This window comes from Aptenodytes forsteri, unplaced genomic scaffold, assembly GCF_000699145.1.
Source record: "Aptenodytes forsteri isolate BGI_AS27 unplaced genomic scaffold, ASM69914v1 Scaffold120, whole genome shotgun sequence".
Lineage (NCBI taxonomy): Eukaryota > Metazoa > Chordata > Aves > Sphenisciformes > Spheniscidae > Aptenodytes > Aptenodytes forsteri.
This window is the reverse complement of record NW_008795938.1, coordinates 2,082,187-2,103,654: the sequence shown is the minus strand read 5'-3', so window position 1 is coordinate 2,103,654 and position 21,468 is coordinate 2,082,187. Positions and strand designations below refer to the sequence as shown.

General features: G+C 38.5%; 2 protein-coding genes across 3 annotated transcripts in view; one reads left to right on the top strand and one right to left on the bottom strand.

The window, feature by feature from the left end:
- SKP2 (S-phase kinase associated protein 2) overlaps positions 1-10,272 on the top strand; it is an 11,900-nt gene extending 1,628 nt beyond the window's left edge. Inside the window, exons 3-10 of the mRNA XM_009285171.1 lie at positions 376-487; positions 771-914; positions 1,493-1,627; positions 2,970-3,068; positions 4,636-4,763; positions 6,411-6,462; positions 7,177-7,284; positions 8,458-10,272. Of these exons, the coding sequence (XP_009283446.1) occupies positions 376-487; positions 771-914; positions 1,493-1,627; positions 2,970-3,068; positions 4,636-4,763; positions 6,411-6,462; positions 7,177-7,284; positions 8,458-8,671 (992 nt within the window). The 3' untranslated portion in view covers positions 8,672-10,272. The remainder of the gene's footprint in view (positions 1-375; positions 488-770; positions 915-1,492; positions 1,628-2,969; positions 3,069-4,635; positions 4,764-6,410; positions 6,463-7,176; positions 7,285-8,457) is intronic.
- Positions 10,273-10,939: 667 nt separating this feature from the next.
- NADK2 (NAD kinase 2, mitochondrial) overlaps positions 10,940-21,468 on the bottom strand; it is an 18,388-nt gene continuing 7,859 nt past the window's right edge. Inside the window, exons 7-11 of one of the 2 annotated variants that reach the window (XM_009285169.2) lie at positions 19,734-19,877; positions 17,467-17,522; positions 17,328-17,381; positions 16,737-16,860; positions 10,940-14,007 (exon numbers count right to left, since the gene is read on the bottom strand). In XM_009285169.2, coding sequence (XP_009283444.1) covers positions 13,869-14,007; positions 16,737-16,860; positions 17,328-17,381; positions 17,467-17,522; positions 19,734-19,877 — 517 coding nt within the window. In that variant the 3' untranslated portion in view covers positions 10,940-13,868. The remainder of the gene's footprint in view (positions 14,008-16,736; positions 16,861-17,327; positions 17,382-17,466; positions 17,523-19,733; positions 19,878-21,468) is intronic. The other variant, XM_009285170.1, reaches the window with a different exon arrangement.

The following is a 21,468-nucleotide window of genomic DNA, read 5'->3' as shown; positions in this document are numbered from 1 at the left end:
GGGGGGGGGGGGGGGGGGGGGGGGGGGGGGGGGGGGGGGGGGGGGGGGGGGGAATACAAAGGAAGTAACAGATGCTCTTGTTTCCAAAATGAGTATGTGAATAAAGATTACTCTCATTTTTTCAGGGAAATTGTTTTTCCATAGCTTTAGTATGTGTACTAAGCTGATGTTATGGAAAGCTTTGCATTTGCCAGTCATACCTAGGCAAAGATGGTAATAATGTTTTCCCACAATGAAGAGCTGAAAGGGGGATGAGTAGTGAGCTGATGTCTGTATAGCTTAGAGAAACTGTAGAGGTGCTTTTAACAATGGCATCTGATCAGCAGGCAAAAGTGAACCAGCTTTAACTAGAACATGTTTGCTCTTTCCCTTAAGGTGTTTCTTGGGATGCACTTCCAGATGAATTGCTTTTGGCAATCTTTGCATATTTGCCCCTAAATGACTTGCTAAAAGTTTCCCTGATTTGCAAGAGATGGCATCGTCTTTCGTAAGTATTACTTCTCATCATTTAGTACTAAGAAAACCTTTGCTTCCATAGCCTCTTAAATGATCTGGTTCTCATCTTGTTTATTCATGTATAATTCAATTTATGCTGTATGTGGGTTATACGTATGTATAATCAAAAGATGGCTCATCTATTTTAACATTAGTAAATTCTATTAAGTAGCTTTCCCTCCTCTCAGTCTTTTGTGACACTGAAAACTTTCTGTGGTTGTACTCATAGTTTTGAACCTTTCTAACTCACTAACAAGTAAAATTCTGTGCCTTAGGTTTGATGAATCTCTCTGGCAGACTCTCGATCTGACTGGTAGAAATCTGCTGCCAGGAGTGATTGGACAGTTGCTGCCTGCAGGTGTTACTGTATTCCGCTGCCCAAGATCTTGTATTGGGAATCCGTTGTTTAAAACAAGCAAGTAAGGCTTTTTCTGCATGTTCTGGATCCTGAAGCCACATCTCAAATATTCACAGTTTCTCTGTGTATTTTTGGTTTTAAGGCCTCCACCAGTAGTAGCATTTGTGCTGTCTCTGGAGTGTGGAAGAGCTGATCAATGGTTAGGCATGTGTTCAAATAGGAGGATCTGCATTCACCAGTCAGTTATTTAAAACCAAGTTAATGTGATTTTTTTTTTTAAGTATCAAGCACCATCATCCACTTGCAATTTATATCTCGTAGAACCAAGAATTGTCAGCGTGTTCAACATTTTTATATGGGAAGCTCAAAAAAATTATTTAACTCCAGCAGGCTAGACTTTTCAGGTGTTATGATGAATCCTGTAAATGCCTTGAGGATAAGCGTTCTGCAGTTTTGGCTGGTAGCTTAGCAGTGGGCCCAATGAGCTTAGTAGTATGTCCAGTGTGCAGCTGAATACAACAGTAATTATTTTCTGCAAGTTTTGCACAGTTTTAGTGTATGAGGTATATTTATGGTATGGGGAATTTGTGGAGCAGGTTTTAATGCAATTTTAGTAACCTGCCTTTCTCCTTTTTTTAGACCTCTCAGAGTTCAGCATATGGATTTGTCGAACTGCACAGTGTCTGTTGCAGATCTCCAGAGTATTCTTTGTCTGTGTGAAAGGCTGCAGAACCTCAGCTTGGAGGGACTAGTGCTTTCTGATGACATCATCAAGTGAGTGACATGTTTGGGAATATTCAGTAAATACCTTCTGTTTGGTGCTATCATTTTGTGCAGACTAGTGAAAGAATGCAGTTGAGAGTTCTTCATTGTGGGAGTCTTTTGAAATGGCCAGTTTTAGGCACCTAACAGAGCTAGCTGGCAGGCTAGATGAGCTGCCTCTTTCCTCTCTATCTTCCAAGAGATGAGGTGAGAAGGAAACACCCCTCTGGAAGAGTGTTTCTTGGTGGCTTTTTTCACTCCCCAGAGTAGGGGGAGCCTGGAGAAACTGCTCATCTCTCTCTCGGGTTTGTGTCCATTGGCTGTTCCTGCAGCCAAGCTCTACAGCAAAGCTACTTTTATTTTCCCATTTCTGTGCTCTCAAGAGAACTTTGTGTTTGGCATACAGGTTCTTTTCCATTTTAAGGGGTCTCAGCAGCTCTCCCACCACATGTTCGTTGTGCTTCTGCACTATTTCTCACTTCTTTGTTGAACTTCACTCAGTGTCTGGAAAATTATAGATACTGTCAAGCAGATGAACTGTTGTTTGGTTAAACTGGAAAGACACTAATGGGTGTGCAGTTCAATCATATTACGGGATTGTGGAGGTGCCAGGGACCATAGGTCAGATGGCAGAGACTTTGGGTGTCCTGCTTTCTTCTTTTGAGCTTTCTGATGCCTTCCTCACACCAGAGGGGGGGAAAAAAACCCACAACAAAACAGAGCACAAATAAACCAATATAGTTTGGCTTTTGATACCAGATAAAAAGTGTCTGAAAATTGGGTACTAATTACGCACCAATGATGGAATTTTATTGCCTTGTGTACAGATGTAGATACTGGGTGTAAGCTTTTTCCCAGGTTTTGCCAACTGCATGTCTGCTGTAGCCTTGCAAACATGCATTCAGGTGGATGCTATTTGGACATGTGTTTTGTTCTGGAATAACCTCCGTCTTGCAGAGGGGTGACTTCAGAAATGAGATTATTGCTTTTTCTTTTGTAGAGGTATAGTCATCTCTAAGCCATGGTGTGTGTTTAATGGCATACAACAGGAAAAGGTGAAAAGGAATTGTTTCCTTTTAAACTTAGCAGTTTATAAATATGCAGACTTGTCAGGAATGTCAGGTAAATAGGCAAGTATCCCTTCTGAAGTTGTGCCATGATGCAGCAAGTACAGAGTAGAGATCCCTAGTGACTCTTAGGTTGGTCGGTTTACTAAAGATGGGGTGCTGCATGTTTAACAAATAGTTCTGTGCCTGGGATCTTACATCATCTTACATACATCACACATCCTAGCAATGCAAGCAATGTTCCAACATTTAAATTTTATTGGACTTTTCTTTTTTCTTCTCTACAGGAGCATTGCTAAGAATCTCAGTTTGATGCGACTAAATCTCTGTGGGTGCTCAGGGTTTTCTGCAGAAGCCTTGGAGCTGATGTTGAGCAGCTGTTCTATGTAAGACAAATATTTTTTGCTATTCCTGCTTACTGCTATATCTGAGATAAAGGATCCTTTTTATTTTTTTCATAGGCATCCTCCTTTTTTTTCATAGGCATCCCAATTGTACTTGTCTCTAATACCTTTTTTATGAGCCTGTTTCCGCTCCTAAATGCCTAACAGTTGATTATTAGCTGAATAGTCAGTTTCTTTCTATCAAGCTATTTTCTTCTTTAAAAGAAACTCATGAAAAACTGCTGAGGTACATCTTTGCTATTAATCATCCTTAAAGGAAGTCTAGTTGGTGGGTAAACCCCATTTATGTTTTATTATCATGTAAATTTGATTTTCTTAATGAAAGCAGTATGTGATCCTCACAAAGTGAAAGTGTGTGTTTTGAAAACTGAAAAGCGGAGTCCCAGAGCTCCCTTTGCAATCAGAGTACAGCATGAATGGCAGAAACATTGAGCCTTTCCATCCCTGATAGAATAATCCTTCAGTAATGTTCTACTTTATGAAGCACTGTGTTCAGATTGACAGCTCCAGTGATTAAACCATCTGCTGGCACGAAGTCACTGAACTGAGCCCCAGTCAGTCTGGGATTTATATCCTGATCTTTCTGCTGACTTCCTGTGAGCTACTGAACAATCTACTTAATCTTTGTTTCCGCAAAAGCATGTTTTTAATCAATCTGCAAGTTAGTGGACAAAGCCTTAATCTTTCTCTGCCTCTCATGGGTAGATAATGCTTTCTATTGCTTGGTCTGATTACTTGGACCATGAGCTCTTTAGAGAATGGCAGTCTGTACAGTGCACAGTGAATAGCAGATGGCAAACCTGATCCTAGGAATACTAGTGGCGATTTAACTGTTTTTTTCATTTACATAAAGATTGCCAGCTAAATGCTCTGGTTGTGCTGTTCTCTGTGTCTTTGTCCTCTGGTTACATCTACAGCACCTGCACACAAAACAAGTACTTTGTCCCAGCCCCAAATGGTGATAGGCTATAGGTAATCAAACATGTAAAGAGAGTTAAGGTCACAGCATGGCAAATGCTTATATAAAACTATGAAGTATTTTATGCTAATTAGGATTAATTGGTCATCTGACCAATGCTAATAATGGATAGCCTTTTCCTCTCAATGTGAACATCTGTTCAGTAGTAACAGATTCAGGTCACAAACCCAGAAGCAAGATGAAAAGACAGTGTCTCCCCATGGCAGTCCCCAGAAAGAATCATTTCACTTCCTAAGATATTACTGAATCATTCCAGTTGGAAGTGGCTTTGGGAAGTCACTTTAACCCCTTTCCCAGAGCAGGGTCTAAATTCAGCGCTGGCTAGGTTGATGAGGACTTTCTCTGGCTGGATCTTGAAAACCTCCAAAGACAGATTCCACAGCCTCGCTGGGCTAACTGCTCCAGTGCTTAATTATTGTCATAGCAAAATTTGTAGTCATGAATACAGGAAGTTGGTAGTAGGTATGTTACAAGTTTTTACCTTTAAAAGTATTAACTGTAATAGATAATATCAGAACGGAAACTGTATTTCAGTCATTCTTCCAAACAACTCTTTGTTCATTTGTGTAGGTTGGAGGAGCTGAACTTGTCCTGGTGTGACTTCACAGCCACCCATGTCAAAGCAGCAGTCAATCATGTTACTTCAAAAGTAACCCAATTAAATTTAAGTGGATACAGACAGAATCTACAAATACCAGGTAAATAGCAGCATGGCAAACCTTTATTCTCACTATGGGATAAAGCAGCAGGCTTTGTTTTCTTCTGGTTAGCATCTGCTGTGTGCATAGAAAAATCCTGCTCTAACACTTACTCTGTGCTCTGTATAGCTTGATGTTCTTGCTATCAGAGAATTTTGCTCATGTCTCTGGCTTAGCCATGAGGGTTGAGATGATTTGTCTTCCAAATTTAAAAATAGTCAGATGAAAGCTCATTTCATCTTCAGTTGAGAGGTATAGCCCTTACTTCAGAAGTAAGTCCTGGAAGCAGGATACGCTGGGTCCCATGTTCCACTCTCAACTGTGAATTAGCCTTCCAGATACTGTTCTTGGAACCTTCTTAAGGCTTCTGCTATTGTGGCTGCTGAAGGCATCTTCCAAAAGAGAACAGTCTTAGTAACTACTTGAGTTTCAGCCTGACATGATGTCCTACAGAGACCAGTTAATTTGGAAGGCAAATAATCTCAGTAATCAACTAACTATTTACTTCCTAATAGTTCTAGGAGGGAAAGTTGGGTAAAGTTGCAGGGTAATAGAAGATGTGGAGAAATCTAGATTTGGAGAGAGGGCACAACAAAATAGACAAGAGCATAGATAAAGGGTGAAATGGCTTTGGTGGTAAAGAAAAATTAATTTTCTCAATGAGCAAATGTGACGATAGGGCATTGGCTGACAAGCAGGTAGGTGACACACAGGCTGTGACCTCTCTTTTTTCTGTTTAAATGTCACACAGACCTCAGCATGCATTCCCTTGTGGGGAAATACACCAGTCTTTTTATCTCAGCCCAAAACCCATAAACAAACATACTACATAATCTCCTCCAAATCAGGAATTTGAACCTTCTGTTGATCTGACCATTAGAGACAATGTGTGGAGCTCTTCTATTTGCAAAACACTTTCTATGAGTAATTTTACTCTGTTTCAATGCAATTTATAAGGCATAAGATTTGAATAGTTCACTAATCATCATAATTTAGGTATTGTTTTCTTTAGTTTTTGCATGTGAATTCTGAAATACCAAAATCTTCTTGCATGTTGTTTAACACCTTGCTAATAATAGTGGCCTTTTAGGTGATATTGGAGCCACAGGTGATTCTATGCTATTTGCAGACAATGAAAAGATGGTCTGAAGAACTTACAGTTTAAATCAGGAAAACTGTAACTTTCTGTCATGAGGGAAGAACTTTCCGTAGGTAAAAATGGAGATGCCTAAAGAACTTGATGCTTTGAAAGGGTATTTGATATGTGGATAATTTTTTGGTATTTTTTCATTTCATGTAAGAATTTCAGGCATCTCACCATTACTGTGTCTTGGTAGATTTCTACAGCAGTATCATTTGAATGATTTACTTGCTAAGTTGCTGGCGCAATTGACTTTTAGGGATGCTTCTTTGCACTAAATGGATCTGTTTTGCTGAGGGTTAAAAGAAGTCTCTGTAAAGTATCTTGATAGGCAGACTATATGCTGTAAGTCTTAAGTGTGTATCTTTTTAACAAAAAGTTGTGTTCCAATTGTGGGGTTCCAGTAGAGAAGATACAAATGAACATATATGGAAGTGAGTAGGTTGTATAAAGCATGTTTGTCTTGTTACTAAAAGATAGACTGACTCTGTGTGACCTCTTCTCAGATGTTAAAACACTGGTGGAAAGGTGTCCTTTTCTCGTCCATTTAGATCTAAGGTAAGAAGACCTGTGCAGTTAGTCCTTAAATCCTTATGGTTCAGGGGATTGCCAAGTCTATTGTGGTGCAGTAATTATATAGCAATAATGCATGATTGTGTAGGGTTGCACAACCAGAAAATACCTTCTATGCTAAACCTACAAAAGATTTGCTATCTGGCATGACCTAATCTGGAGCAGGTAACTAACTTGAAGATTTCTTTGTTACCTCAGCATAAATGCTACATACATACAGGATTTGTTAACTAACAAGCGATTGTAGTTGATAGGCAGAGTGGAAGGAAGCAGTTAGATGCATACAGTCTATGAGCCTAGCATCCTAGAGAGGGTTTAGTTCAGCTCTGGTATAAACTTGTTACTTGGCCATAGAACTGTGGGGAAAAAAAGTGTATTTTGTTTTTGACCTATTCCATTAAAATATTTTGAAATCTTGATGTGTAAAGTAATTGCCTTTGCATGGCATAAGTTCTGCTGCAGAATATCTGCCTGCAGAGAAGCTTCTTCGCTTGCCCTTCAGTGAAAATCAGAATCCCTCCCCTGCAAAACACACACATGAACACACACACACGAAATGGGTTACTTCCATACTGAGCAAAAAAATACTTCAGTGGTAGAAAAAGAAGTTGATACTCATTAAATTTCTCAGCCTGAATTTTTGGAAATACCAAATTTACTGCTGCTTTATACTTCTATTTCATGTGCTCTCATGTACAGTGACAGTGTGATGTTGAAGCCTGAGTGCTTCCAGTATTTTCATCAACTCATCTTTCTACAACATCTGTGTCTTAGCCGATGTTACCAGATATCACCTGCTGCCTTAGTGTAAGTAATCTCTAAATGGCTTTGGTTTGCTATTCATACAGAGGATAAGTTAATTTAAACTGGCTTTATTTTAGGTTTAGAATTGCAAGTACTGTTTTGAAAAACTTACTGGTATGAGGAATTAGAAAAGGAACTGAGATAAAATAACCTGACTGCTAGAGCATGTACCTTTGAGAACCCAGACTGGAACTAAAGGTATCTGAGAATCTTTCCATGATGTCAGTCTGTACTCATGGAACTTGCTGCTCAGTGCGTGCATCATGTCTTCCCTTAATGGCATTATACTGCTGGGATTCGTTACTATGAGGTACAGCTGGAGGTTCCACTCCTGCCAATGACCAGTGTTGGCTTTCAGTTATGCAGCAAGGAAGGTATAGTCCTTTGGAAAAGTTAACAGAGTTGACAATACTTGCTGACTAGCTAATCTGCTTATATTCCTTTGCTTTTGTGTGCACCTGTATCAGTTATTGGTTGCCACTGAAACACAGCTTAGAGTTACTTGCTTTTGAGTTTTTTTCTGCCTTTTATTAGTATAGCAGCTATCCATCTTAATCATCTCAGGAAGGATGTCGATCCTGAGGAAATGGTCAACAAGAAGAAAAAGATTGTGAGAGGAACAGGACTATCAAAATGGGAATCTGAAGAACCTTTTCTGTAGCAGCGTGTGCTGTCATGATGATAGCTTCTGTGTCTCTGCCTTTTGATTTTTGTCCAGTACTTGCTTATAGATACACAGGTCACATGATGACTGGGCAAACATGAAGCAATCAAGAAGCCAGGGCTGGCTACTCACCAAAACATCATAACAAACTGGAGACTGATAGTACCTAGGGGCTTGTGTCCTCTGAGGCACATCCTGAAATTTCATCGGGGGCAATTCCTTCCACTTGTTCTAAATACTTAAGTCCAGGGAAATGAAAGGGGAGGAACCAGTTTGTTTTCACTCTGAGAGAGAGAACAGCAAGAAGCAATTTATTCAGCCTTTTCTTGAATTATCAGTAGAGAGAACTAGTTTCAATTAAATATGTGCTTTTTAAAAGTAGGATGGAGGATTTATCGTTAAGTAGTTACATTACTTCTAAAAAGATAGTAGAAATGCAGTTACCTAGTTTGGGTACAGACTGGAAAAATGTTTTCAGGTTCATGATAAATTTCATATTTTTCTGTTTCTAGAGAACTTGGTAAAATTCCGACATTAAAGACTCTTCAGGTATTTGGAATAGTGACTGATAGCTCCCTACAGCTCCTCAAGGAAACGCTTCCCGACATGAAGATCAATTGTTCACACTTTACAAGTATCGCAAGGCCAACTGTTGGCAGCAAAAAGAATCATGAGATTTGGGGCATCAAATGCAGATTGACGCTGAGAAATCCTAGTGGCTTATGATCATGTACAATGCACTGGATGTGATGGACACACTGTGTGTAGTGAAGCTCCTTAAGAAGCAGAGTGCTGGAGCACCTTTAATCATAGTACTGTTATTGTAAAAAGCATTCTAACTTGGTCTTATGCCTTAATGTAGTTTCATAAATATGTTTACAGTATTTTTTGTACTTAAAGCCTTTAGAAATCTGATGATCTGTGAGCAATTGTAGAATTTTTCTTTGTCTTTTTTACAGGGGAGGTTTTTTAAAAAAAAAATACCATGAAACAATCATTGTAATTAAACAAGGTCAGCCCCTAGCAACTGTTGCAGGTTCTGATGCAGCTGTTGTTGCTCTAAGATGTTCTAAAGGTGCTTTTGATTAACTCTTCCAGCTCTACAACTCCTGAAATGGCTTGTAGAGGTGCTAGATGTCTTAATAAGGCTTATTAAGGAATTGTCTTTGAGTTTGCAGAACTCAAAATGAATAATGGTATTGAACCTATTCAGATCCTTAATTGAACAAGATGTACAGTAAGATAAGAAGCTACCCACTGTTTGTGAGAGGGACAGAGGACTGAGTCTGAATTCACCAAACCTGAAAACAGTAAATAGGGGAAGGGATGTCTACACAAAAATAGCTAAGAGACAGCTCAATACTGTACAAGTTAAGGAGCAGTATAAAGGAGCTACAGTGAAGTTGTTCTTTAGCAGGCCACAAAGGTAACATCTGCTTTTAATATTCTTCATTGTTAGCAAAATATAGTTTGAAAAGCCCATTCAGAATAAACATCTGTAAAAGTAGGTGCTGGTTATCATTTCATGTTGTGGTGCTAGGTTTTCTGATTAAGTATTACAGAACCTTAATGTAGCTTCTGTGAACTTGATCTCAGATGAAACTTAAAAATGTTCTCTTACTTCCTTTTAAAGATTACGATCTTTCAACTGCAACTGATAAATTGGCAGAAATCCTGCAGGGGGAGGGCTCAAATGGTTCTAGATCTCAGACCAAAAACAAAACATGGGACTGCAGTGTAAGAGTGCTGAAAGGAAGAGATGCTTTGGTGCTATTAAAAGACATCAATTTCTCTTTTATAATAGCTTATGCTTGTAGTATGATTTCACTTCTTGTCTCTGTAACACTAACCACTACTGTCTAGTGTTGTTTTTTTAAAGTCATATGAAAAGGTGAGTAACTGCTAAAAAAAAAAAAAAAAAAAAAAAAACCTAAGGATAGGAACAGGTAATGACTTTAAATAAAACTTTGATCTGGGTCTATCATGAAGGTCCTTGTGCATAAGCCTGGAATGTTCCAGCAGGTCTAAGTGTTAGTTGAGAAGTCCTAGGGCAAAACTTGCATCCTGTGTAGGGCATGAACATGCTATTGTTCCCATGAATGCAGTAAGCAAGCAGGTGGTGAATTTATTCATGGATGTTTAAGGTTAGCCTACAGCATTACTGTAGGGCTGTTGCATAGGTACAGTGCTTCCCATCTCAATCTGAAGAAAGAGTTCAGGAATAAATACCTGGCAGTACAGAATAATTAATTACTGTGGAAAGATTGTATGAGTACTAGTATTTGATATTTAACTTGACTTTCTATAGTAGAGCAAATACAGTATTATCTTGTTAATCTAAGTTGTCTTGTTTTTTTAATTGAATTTAACAGATGTAACACTTGAGTCACTAATGGGCTTGTGCCCCTTACAAAGGAGTTAATGGGCAACATACCTTGTGAAAGCTGGAGCGGAGAAGTTATAGGAGGTTGGAGGATACTGGATATTCTGCTTCACAGTTTGCAGCCTTAGGTTTATGCCTTAAACTACTTCAAGGAAAAAAAGTAAAATCTTTGCAGCACAGCACTATTTTAAATTCTTCCTCCTGTGCACCATGTAACCCCATACAACTTCTCTTGCATTTAATAACCATCTAAGGAATTGCTATATTGTACAAAACGACTGATGGATGGGACAACGCTTTCCCTTACTTGCCACCAAGTTTGTGTCATGGGTTTAAAAAGGAGAAATTTGTCCAAGCAACGTCTTAAACAATGGTGGTTTAGAAGACAGGGTGTTACAACCAATATGTTTAGCATTTAATAAACTGTGCTTTAAAACCCTGTACAGAATTGGGATAGTAGTATGGCTTTAGCTAGAAGCAATAGTCCTGAACTTGTTTTTTTTTAAGTACCCAGACAAACATTTCTATTGCAGGTCTCTTGGTTATGATGGCAGCTGTAGCAGACACATAATGGAAGTCCTCTGGATAAGGTGCATCACTGACCTTTTCCTAACTGAAAAAAGTTACTTGGGAGCTCCAAGCAATCCATACCAAAAACTGCTACATAGATAAGTCTCTGCATTTTACCTAAAGCATGAGGGCTTAGAAACCATTATTTAAAAGAAACTGCACAGTAAGTGAGAAGCGGCTGAGCACATGAAACACTTCTGAAAGTTGAAATAAGGCACAGGACAGCTTCGTGTATCTCAAGTTTTTAAATTTTTATTACATAATGTATAAACACCACCTTTTTTAAAAAAGCGAAGAATGACCGTTCTAGTTTAGCAGAACACAGTGTGGGCTGGCACTAAGTGAAAAGACCATGGATTTGATTCAGCAGGTAGAAGAGGTGCAGAGTTTGCTGCCAGTCCAGGCAGATTAAATTGGGGTTAAACCAATACTCAGTCCTGTCACGGAACACTGTCTACCAGGTAAGTTGTCTGTACTGCAATCCCTTGTAATAAAGGATCCTTAAACAGTAAGCAGCTACCTTTTTTATTAAAGAATTGTAGAATCCTTTTTATCTATTATAGATCTCTTAAATTAAGTAGGATGATTAAGTCAAGCATTCACCAGTAAATGCTTCAACAGAAATGCAATTAAATATAGACAAAACCAGTAGAGGCCACTCATGAGTAGGTCAGGTTTCCATTTTGCTAATTAAGTTAGGAATTTGACTGTGAAATCTCTTATTAAGTCCTAAACCAGACCATACTTTGGGTCTCTAGGGCCTGAAAACATTGCCTTTTAGTCTCAGTATTCACAATAAGGAATGACAGGCATCTTTAAGAGGTATGCACCCTGACCAGACTAATCAGTCTCCATTAAAACATTACAGCAAGCAAATGTCTCTAAATAAGTAGGAGACGGGGTTTCTGCCGTAAATTTGTCTATGCAGGTATTCAAGGACACTTTCAATACCTAAACCTCTGATCTAACACAGTGGTGAAGTCCTAGGAAGCCATAAATTAGTGTTAATGGCATTGGTGGGTTGTGGGTTTTTTTTTTTAATCTTAACAGCATATTGACTAGTGTACTAGACAGAGGCACATAAACCATCCTTAACTGATTACAGATAGATTAAGAATAACTGAAACGCCCTAGTCTCTGTGCAGCCAACTTTCTAAAGAAAGATTAGTCTTTCGCATCTTTACCTTTAGACCAGTTTTGCAGATTATTTTATACATTAAGAGCTTTATTCTGATAGTTCCTGAACTCACCAAGTTTTGAAAGAGTATTTGCCTATACGATTTTCCCCTTCTGGTCTGCAATCCTGGTAACTCAGGCAGATGATAGTGTAAAGACTCAATCTGCAGCACACTTTAAAAGGTGAAATGTATGTAAACAGTGATAGCTTATTCAAAAAGCTTCATCAGTTACCACATTTTCCTAGAATTGAATGGTCTGGTCAAATCAATTTCCTCTAAATTCTGGTTTAGAGTGAACACAATCATGTTAGTAGTAGAAGGAAAAAATCCTTTATCCACGTCCTCCACTTATAAAGATCAGTTTACATTTTGTGATTGCCAATAAATACACTGATTGGCCACACTGGAGAACATTTCCATTAGACCTGAGAACATCTGTTACAGAAGTCTCTTCATTCAAAAGTCTGAAGACGACTCACTTTTGGAAATAGATCTGTAGTAGACAGGACAAAACACATTTCTTTCAAGTCATGTAGCAGAAGAGTTCCTGCTGTAGGAATCTTCATTTTGTCAAATTCTGCCCTCTCATCTATGCAATTACCAGCACAGACTTTCAAAGGCAGTCATAATTCACAGTTTCTCTAAAACATCTAAAAAGTCACTTTCTCTTCTGTGATCAGAGCTTTTTTCCTATCATCAACTTGCTTACCTAACACATCATCAGAGGCATGTAAAATTAAAATTAATTTGTTGCCAATTAAATATCAGTAGAATTCAGCATCGGATTGGAAATTTAAACTTTCTGGGGAAGGTAGAAACACATACTTGGAAAACTGGGAGACATACATATAGGTATTGACTTGTGCTCCAACTACTAGCACCCAGCACATCTCATTCTTCTTCAATTATAAAGAAACTCAGAACCTAAAATTCCAAACCATTCAACTTAATAAGGCCAAATATCTTTCTTAATGATAGCCACCTACATACACTACTGTGACTGAACACCTGCTAGCCAGCTAATCAATTGAGTGAAGGAGTATATCTTACTTCAACATGTTTCCTATAGTTTCTATATTCCTCTTAAAGGGCTCAAGAAAACCTTTGGGTTTCAAGTCCCTCTCTAGCCAAAGCGAAAAGGTAAGAGCCACCTCATTCAAGATGTGATTAAACCAGACTTTTACTTTTGATGTAAATTTACAAAGTAGAAAAAATACTGGAAGAGAAAAAAAAAATTGTCACAAGTTGTATGAAACTACAAAGTTGTAAAATTTTTGAAAAGCATACAAAAGGTTTGTATTTCCATTTCTATTACGTCAACATCAGGATTTACCAAAATCTATGTATCTTTGCATCAAATCGCTAGACCGACAGTCAACTTTTCTACAAAAGTATATGTAATGAAGGTGTTTAGTTTCATCAGTTCCAGACTGTTACTACAAAACTGTACATCTGAATATTTAATGCTACTGACTTAATACTTGAACCCATCTACCTGTGTTTAAAAAGATGTTATTTCATGTTTGCCTTACAGGTTAAAATGTCAATTTTCACTGAAGTTAGAGGTAAGACTTCAGATATATTTCTTTTACACCAGATGCAAAAAGAGCTTAAATATCAGGCTAAGATTTCCCCAACCCAAAGGAATGAAAAGCATCTCAAGCTTCCTCCAAATGCTCTTGCATCCAAAAAGGCCAACTTCCAACTTAATGCAGCATTGTGATGTGCTGTCTATCTCCAGGAGTTCCCTCTCTGGATCTAGAATTGTTTCAGCAGAAGACACTAGGGTCCTTCATTCTTCCAGCAGAACAGTGCACAGTGCATCCTCTGTATCAATCATTATTGAAGCTATTGCCCCGTCATTGAACTCAAAAGATGTTCCTCCATCTACAACCATACATGCATCCCAACAACGGGAACGGACACAGACTCTGCAAAAACCCAAAAAAGTAAGTTTTCACAAACAGCTTAAAAAAATTAAGTATTTCACACAAGCACTTATCTGAACAGTAAAACTGGTTCTTGGACATTTCCTTTGCATGGGTCAGTAAATGCTTAATCACACAGGAGCATACTTAGAAAAGAATTTAGCATGGTACTAAGCACTGGAATCCCCCGACCTATCAGTACTTTGTATAGACGTAGCGAAGAGTCCACAGAGGACTGAAGGACTTGTTCAAATGGAGACTATTGCTCCAAGAGTCTGAGAACAACCTGTAACATAACACTTGATATTGAAAGCTGCAGTTCAGGTGTATTTTTTAAAGAAAGCTTCTGATGAGCCCTTTTAATAGTGATTTGCTCAATCTTTCACAGAAAAGTTTTCAATTAATTTATGATTCTAATGTATGGTCTTCATGTTAAGTGGAACGTGCAGTTTCAACTAGCGATGCTTGAGATTCAAGTAATTTGGATATTAATATAGTCTATCTTGTCACATGAATCATTCACACAGAGAAGGGAAAGTAATTTCAAACACAAAGTTGAAGGTCAGAATGCTTGCCAGGCAACATCATAAATACGTATTGCAGCATATTACTGTCAATATTGACTACTATATGCTAATAAATTTAAATTTAAGCTTATAAAACTTAAGGCAGCTCTTTTAGAGCTGGACAAGACAGAGTAAAGCTACTAACCATCTTCCTCTTCACTTACCTTTAAAAGGAAAATTAACCTTTGGAATGTATCCTTTCACATATGCAGAAAGCAAGAACACTATTAAATAAAGAGTTCTCCAAACTTTTTTCATATTGCTAGGTGGGAACCAATAGTTACGCCAGACAAGCTGCAAGACTGCAGTCTCACATGGATGTACTTGATTGTTTCTGACTTAGGCCTTGGTCTAGACACTGTTCTGATCTCCAAAATTTAATCAACAATTGTCCAGTGACTTAAATTTTCAGGAAGACACATTGTTCACAAATATGAAAAACTTGGAAGCACAGCCACAGTGTCAAAGCTTAATTGGCCTGCGCATCACTAAAACACAGACAAGTCTGGACGCTGCAGAAGAACATGGAGGCATGTTCCACTCCTCCATTTCACTCTGGGCAGTTACTATGTCAAAAAGGATAAAGAACAGCAATGGGGAGATGTCTAGTATCAAGAGCTAAAGATCAACTGTGACAGGCAGCAAATTCTACTTAAAAAAGGAAAAATGGGCACACATCCCTCATAGGTATGCAGACATTTGTAGCTCCAGTATAGTTTTTATAGTATATCCCACACTGGGGACTCCAAATAAGACAAGACTTAGTCCTGTAGAACCCATGGATGAAAATGCAGTTATTTGCTCCTATTTTAACCTCTCCTCTTACCATCTCTTAAGATTTACTCACCCTTGAGAACTCCCTGATCCAAATGACTTAAGAAGCAGTAAACATTTAAAGACATGACACATACACAGTGGGCATCTAATATCATAATATTTAGTCCCAGTAGCCAGAGATGTCCTTTATTACTAGGTCATAAAATGTTGTTCTAACACTGATGTGGCTCAAAAGGAGCAGAATTTGGGTCTCCTTCGAGTCAGAGCTCCTTTAGACATTTGATATAAAAGGTTGAATTAACATTTAGTCAATACTGAGATATTGTATTGTTCTCAACATAGTTATTCTGAACATATAATTAACAGTTGCATGTGTTTATATTTAATTGTGGCAAGCTCCAAAAAAATCATAGAATCATAGAATCATTTAGATTGGAAAAGACCTTTAAGATCATAGTGTCTAACCTTTAACCTAACACTACCAAGTCCACCACTAAACTATGTCCCCAAGCACCATGTTTACACATCTTTTAAATACCTCCAGGGATGGTGACTCAACCACTTCTCTGGGCAGCCTGTTCCAATGCTTGATAATCCTTTCAGTGAGGAAATTTTTCCTAATATCTAATCTAAACCTCCCCTGGCGCAAGTGCCCTAAGTTAAAATGACTGAATTACCAAATAATTTAGTTTGGAAGGGCATCTAGTCCAACCTTCCACTCAAAGCAGGCCTTACTTCAAAGACAGATTAGGTTGCTTAGGGCCTTGCCCAGTCAAGTTTTGACTGTCTCCAAGGACAGTGATAGCACAATCTCTGGGCACCCTGTTCTACTGCCTGACCATTCCCACTGTGAAGAATTTTTCCTTTTTTTATCAGAATCTTACATCCTATAAAATCATGGCTGTTGCCTCATATTCTGCTCTGAAAAGAGTTTAACTCAGTCTCCTCTGTAACCATCATTGGTAGCTGAAGACAGCAACTGGATCCACCCTGCTCAGTCTTGTCTCCTCCAGGTTAAACAAAAGCACCGTTTGAGTCTCTCCTTTATATGCCATGTGTTTTGACCCTCTAATCATCTCAGTGGCCCTTTCTTGAATTCACTCCATTCACAGACAATGTCTGTGTCTCATACTGAGGGAAATGGCACACACCCAAAACTAGGCACAGTGAGATTCTTTTATTCTGTAAGATTGTGCATGGATCAAACATTAAAAAGACATAACACAACTTGGAAACATTTTCTTCCTGTTGTTATGAGAACAGTACTCAAGCCCCTCAAAACACAAACTGGATGTTGAAACACTTCAAGGGAAACTCCTGACTTGCTCATACTTTGACAAATACACACAATGAAATAAATCTTCAGTGACTGCTACAGCCAACACTTACTTTGAAGAGAAGCCACGCTGCCGGCTACTTGAGAAAACTCTGTTTACAATAGGTTCTCGAATACTGAAAAACATCTTTGGTTCTTCTGGACTGTAGAGCAGGGACTCATTGTAATCATTTGTTACTGTAAATAGAGAAATCAGCCATTAGTTTTTCCAGAGAAAATAAGTTATTCTCAGAAACACACATTCCTCCAGGAAAGAGCAGGTTCCCTACCAAGAGGGAATATTGAGTCTTGACAGATGTTTAATAGCCTTCACCTGCAAAAAAAATTAATCTCACAGAAGCTTCCTTTCAGTTCTATTGCATGACAAACACTCAACAGCTCTCTTCAGATGATTAAATATTAAGTGTCTCAAATCTTAGGAGAACTGAAATTCTCCTGAAGATCTATACATACGAAAGTCTAAATAAGTGCTTTCACATCAAGTCAGACATTTTTCACCAAATGTGCCTAAATAATGTTTGTAACAAAGACTAATATTGCAAGAGCGCTAAAATACTGAAAGCAGTGCCGAGTATTAAGAGTACGAACAAAATGAACTGGTCAAAGTTAAGACACCTTAAAGAAATCTTGCCTTTTTCACTAACCTTTTTGTACTAGTTCCGTGTTCAATGGCATATTCAAACTTCCATGCTTTTTAGCTGTTGAGCCAAGAGAAAGAGCCCCAATTAGATAGGTGTGTCTTTATCTATAAAGTTGGCCAGTAATGCCACACTGTTCACTCACCGATCTTAAGGATCTCTTCAACAGCTTGATGTGCTACCTTGTTAATATTATAGGACCTAGACAGAGAAGTAGAGTCTTGTTTGCTAAGCAGTACAACTTGGGAGAAAGCCAAAACAAAAACAACCCAAAAAATCTTGCATACAGATGAAGAACTATGTTCAACATCAGGAAGAAAAAAAAAATAAAGAATGCTATTAAGTGTGACCTGACATCAGTTTCTTCAAAAAAATGCCTTAAATTAACTCTTGGTTTGACATCTACCTGTAGCTTTGTAACCCTTAATAATCCATTAAGTGAACTCTTCAGGAAAGAAGAGCATGATACACAGGATGTAGTCTCCTTATCAATAATCCTCCTGCCTTAAAACCCCAGTAATTGATGATTTAAGTCTACATTAAAAAAACTGAAGCATGACAGTTCTACAGATTGTATGTGTTCTTAGCCCTTCTATACACCTCTTGCAAATTAATTCCTTCTGTTAGTTCTCATTTATGAGACTCAACGTTTCTTTACAAATATTATGCCTCTTTGTCCGTACCCTAAGGTGTGGGCTTGAATCTCATAAGAATCAGTGTATATAGAAAAGGAACAGTCAGGTCAGACACTTTTGCATTTGCCACATTTGGATGCGCAGCAAGTCAGTATAAAGCCTCAGTCTGAATCAAGTCTATACTCCAATAGAAGTCTCCCTCCTGTGCCCAGGCTCAAAAGGGATTAGGTACGAATCACAGCCTCTGTGCAGCAGTACTGTGAACATCTCAGTTGTCCAGGTATCAATACAGCTTAAAATCCTCAGTCCAGCACTTCCGTCATGTCAGTAAAACACCTCAGACTGCAACAGACATCCACTATACATCTAACAGACTACAGAGCTGCTGAGGGTGTTGGAGGTTGTCCAAGGCTCCTTCTCTTACACTTACTGCCTACCTGCAAGCCTGAGCAGATGCCAGCAAGAAACTGAGATGCACAGTTTGAAATTGTTCTCTCTCTCAACTAGATATCCTTTTATGCAAGTTTTGGCAGCTGAAGGAAGCACTTAGATGTTTAAATGCCTCTCAGTCCAAGGAGGTCTGAAATCCCAGGAGAGCCCCTAAACCAAGGAAGATCACCCCACTGAGGCTTGGCCTTGGTTTAGAGAAGTCCAGCAGTACACACTGATTACAGCAATGGAGATGGGCAATCCTGGAGTTTGGTCCCTGGTTCTGGGATTGCTCAGTACAGAGTGTATAAGCAAATGAAAACCTAAGAACAGCTTTGAACTAAGACTGTACATTCCCAAGGTACTGAACACTAGGAAAGTTCCCCTAGCAGTCTGCCAATTTCATCCTTGGCAGCCTCCAGGACTAAGTTATGCTGACTGAATACAAAATTCTGAATTACAATGAAGAGTAAAACCCAGTAACCATGGTTATAGCATGAATATTCATTTTTGAATTTCATTAAAAGCTTCAGTTTTAGTTCATCTTAGCCTGCCACATAAATCCAGGGCCTGTTGTACAACTTTAAACCATAAGCACAGCCAGATTTCCAAATCAAAGACTCTCACTGTACACATCTCTCACATCTCAAAACTAAATTGATTAGACTTACATGCAGTACTGCAGCTTGTTTAAACTGAAGTTAAGATAATCTACCCCTTCGATTAAGCTAGCACAGCTCTGCTTAGATATGCCCGTCTTCGTTTAAGGGGCATATTTTGGCAAAGAGTCTGTGCCCTTTCAATTAAGTTTAAAAGAGGCAAGAGGCTTAGAAGGAGAAAGGACAGTAGATGTGCCAGAGAACACTTAACACTGTTTCCAAGTACATGTTTTCCCATTCTTCTTAGAGCTTAGATTTTTGTAAGTTTTCTGAGCTACTTCATCTAAGCATTTTATTTTAGCCAACACGAGTAGGTCAGAGATCCCCTCAATAAATTGCAAGTCAGAGCAGAATCTCTTTCCCTTGCCACCCTCAACCATTCATCTCCACATGCTGCGTGCAATCTCTTCCACCAAAATTACACCTAAGGTAAACTTCTGTCTCAATGCCACAGCTCCTCACCCTTTCAACTCTTCTCTACATACCTGCAAGTCAGGGGTGCTCTGCTCTTCTCATACACCTGAGACAGCTTTGAATCATACTGACAGTGAGAATATTTGGACATAACTGACATGCACTGACTTACCCGTAGCCCAAGAGTCTCAGTATGGACAAAATGCTTAAGCAAAATAGGTCCATCTAACTTATCTGAAGTGGTATTTTGCGTCAAAGCAGCAACGTGTACTTACCATGCTTTTGATCCTGTTCCAGTACACACATTAAGCCCTGAACTCTTCTGTTTTTCCCAAGGACCATCATCAACTGATATCTCATAATAGGAGGCCCTATGAAGCGAGAATTTAAAACTGGGTTTGCAGGACTTAAAGTTCTCCCTGAATAAGACAGAACACACAGCCTTATCAGGCACATAAAAATTTAGAGGGGCTAGTTTCAAATCTGGATAACAATTTCACAGGCTTTGCACAGTTTTTCCGATATGGCAGCCACTTTTGATTCACTGTTTTATAGCAGTTTTTATAATGGACAAAAGTGATTTGCAGCATGAACTTTTAGGCAATTTTTCTGCAGCCACTTTTCATATTAAATTATGTATAAAGAACTCTGGTTCATCTGGGAATAGCTTCGTATACAAGCAGGGTTTACCTGACTTACAAATGAAACTACAAATATACTACCTTCCTTGCATAATTGTTGAACTACCGAAAAACTGTGTTTATGCTGTGATTGGGTCTCATAAAATTACATCAGGGAACACTAAGAGGTAAGGCACTCCAATGTCAGTAAGTAATAGCATGGCTTCAAGCTTGATCACTTCAGTAATTAAAAATCCACTGTGATTCTTCACAGTTTTAGTTTTACAACAGTCAGCAGGCTTACGCTTCTCTCCAGGGCAAACTCTTCCTAAACTCAAATGTAGTAAGTCTTGGGGCACAATCAGCATTCTGCATGGTATTATTCATATATCAGGGGATTCCTAATGTTAGGCCTAGAAAGACCAGACAGTGTCTCTCTGTAAGCTTCAGAACATCTGGGGGTATATTTATGAACTAAAGTTGTTGACGTTCATAGTGCCTAATTAAAACAGTATGATACAGTCTTCATATTAATAGATACCTTCTTAGAAAAACATCACATTCGCTCTGTTCAGCATGCCTAAGTTTCACCTTTCTCAGTAAAAGGAGCTTACTGAGCTGTTTTAGGTGATGAATGTTTCAGTCTGGATTGACCAGGAATACACCTCTTGAATATCTGGCGTCAAACAGTTTAGACTGTTAGTAACTAAGGGCATTTTGTGTACTCACTCTTGAGAAGATGGGAAGATGAAAGAATGGGAAGCAAATTAAGAACACAGCTGCACAGCTTGATTCAGTTTAAGATCATTTTTGCAAGCTGGGTATGCAAGGGTTTTTTTTTTCCTTCAATTTCCTTGTTTTCTTAACTGACATGCAAAATAAGACCTTGGAAGAAGCACCTAGAGTCATTTTGTCTTAATACACAGCAGACTCGTTTATTTGAACCTTACAGAAGATTCATCTGTGCGACATCATTATTTAAGTCTTCAAGTGTAAGGTCCTATTAACACAATATTTATTACTAGAGATCTGTTCCTACAGGCATTGTGTTCCTAAATGCTTCTCAAATATACTGGAACCAAAGAGCACAATGTATTTGTGACACTCAGAAGTAGAGGGCTATTATAAAGTGTTGGAAAGCAGCTTTGTGTTCCTCTATCACTGTATGTTAAAGAAACCTTTTAGAATCTTGATAAAATTTGGTTTGATTTAGTAGAGAGCAAAATTTGTATCTCTTTGAGACTAATTCCGTCTGCCAGTCTGAGGCTGCAGTCCAGATGGAACATTTATATTGTTTCCAGCAGCAATCACAGTGTCCCAGGCACTGTACAAACACAAGAAGATGTTACACTCTAAAGTTTAAAAAAAAAAAAAAAGATACATAAAAAAG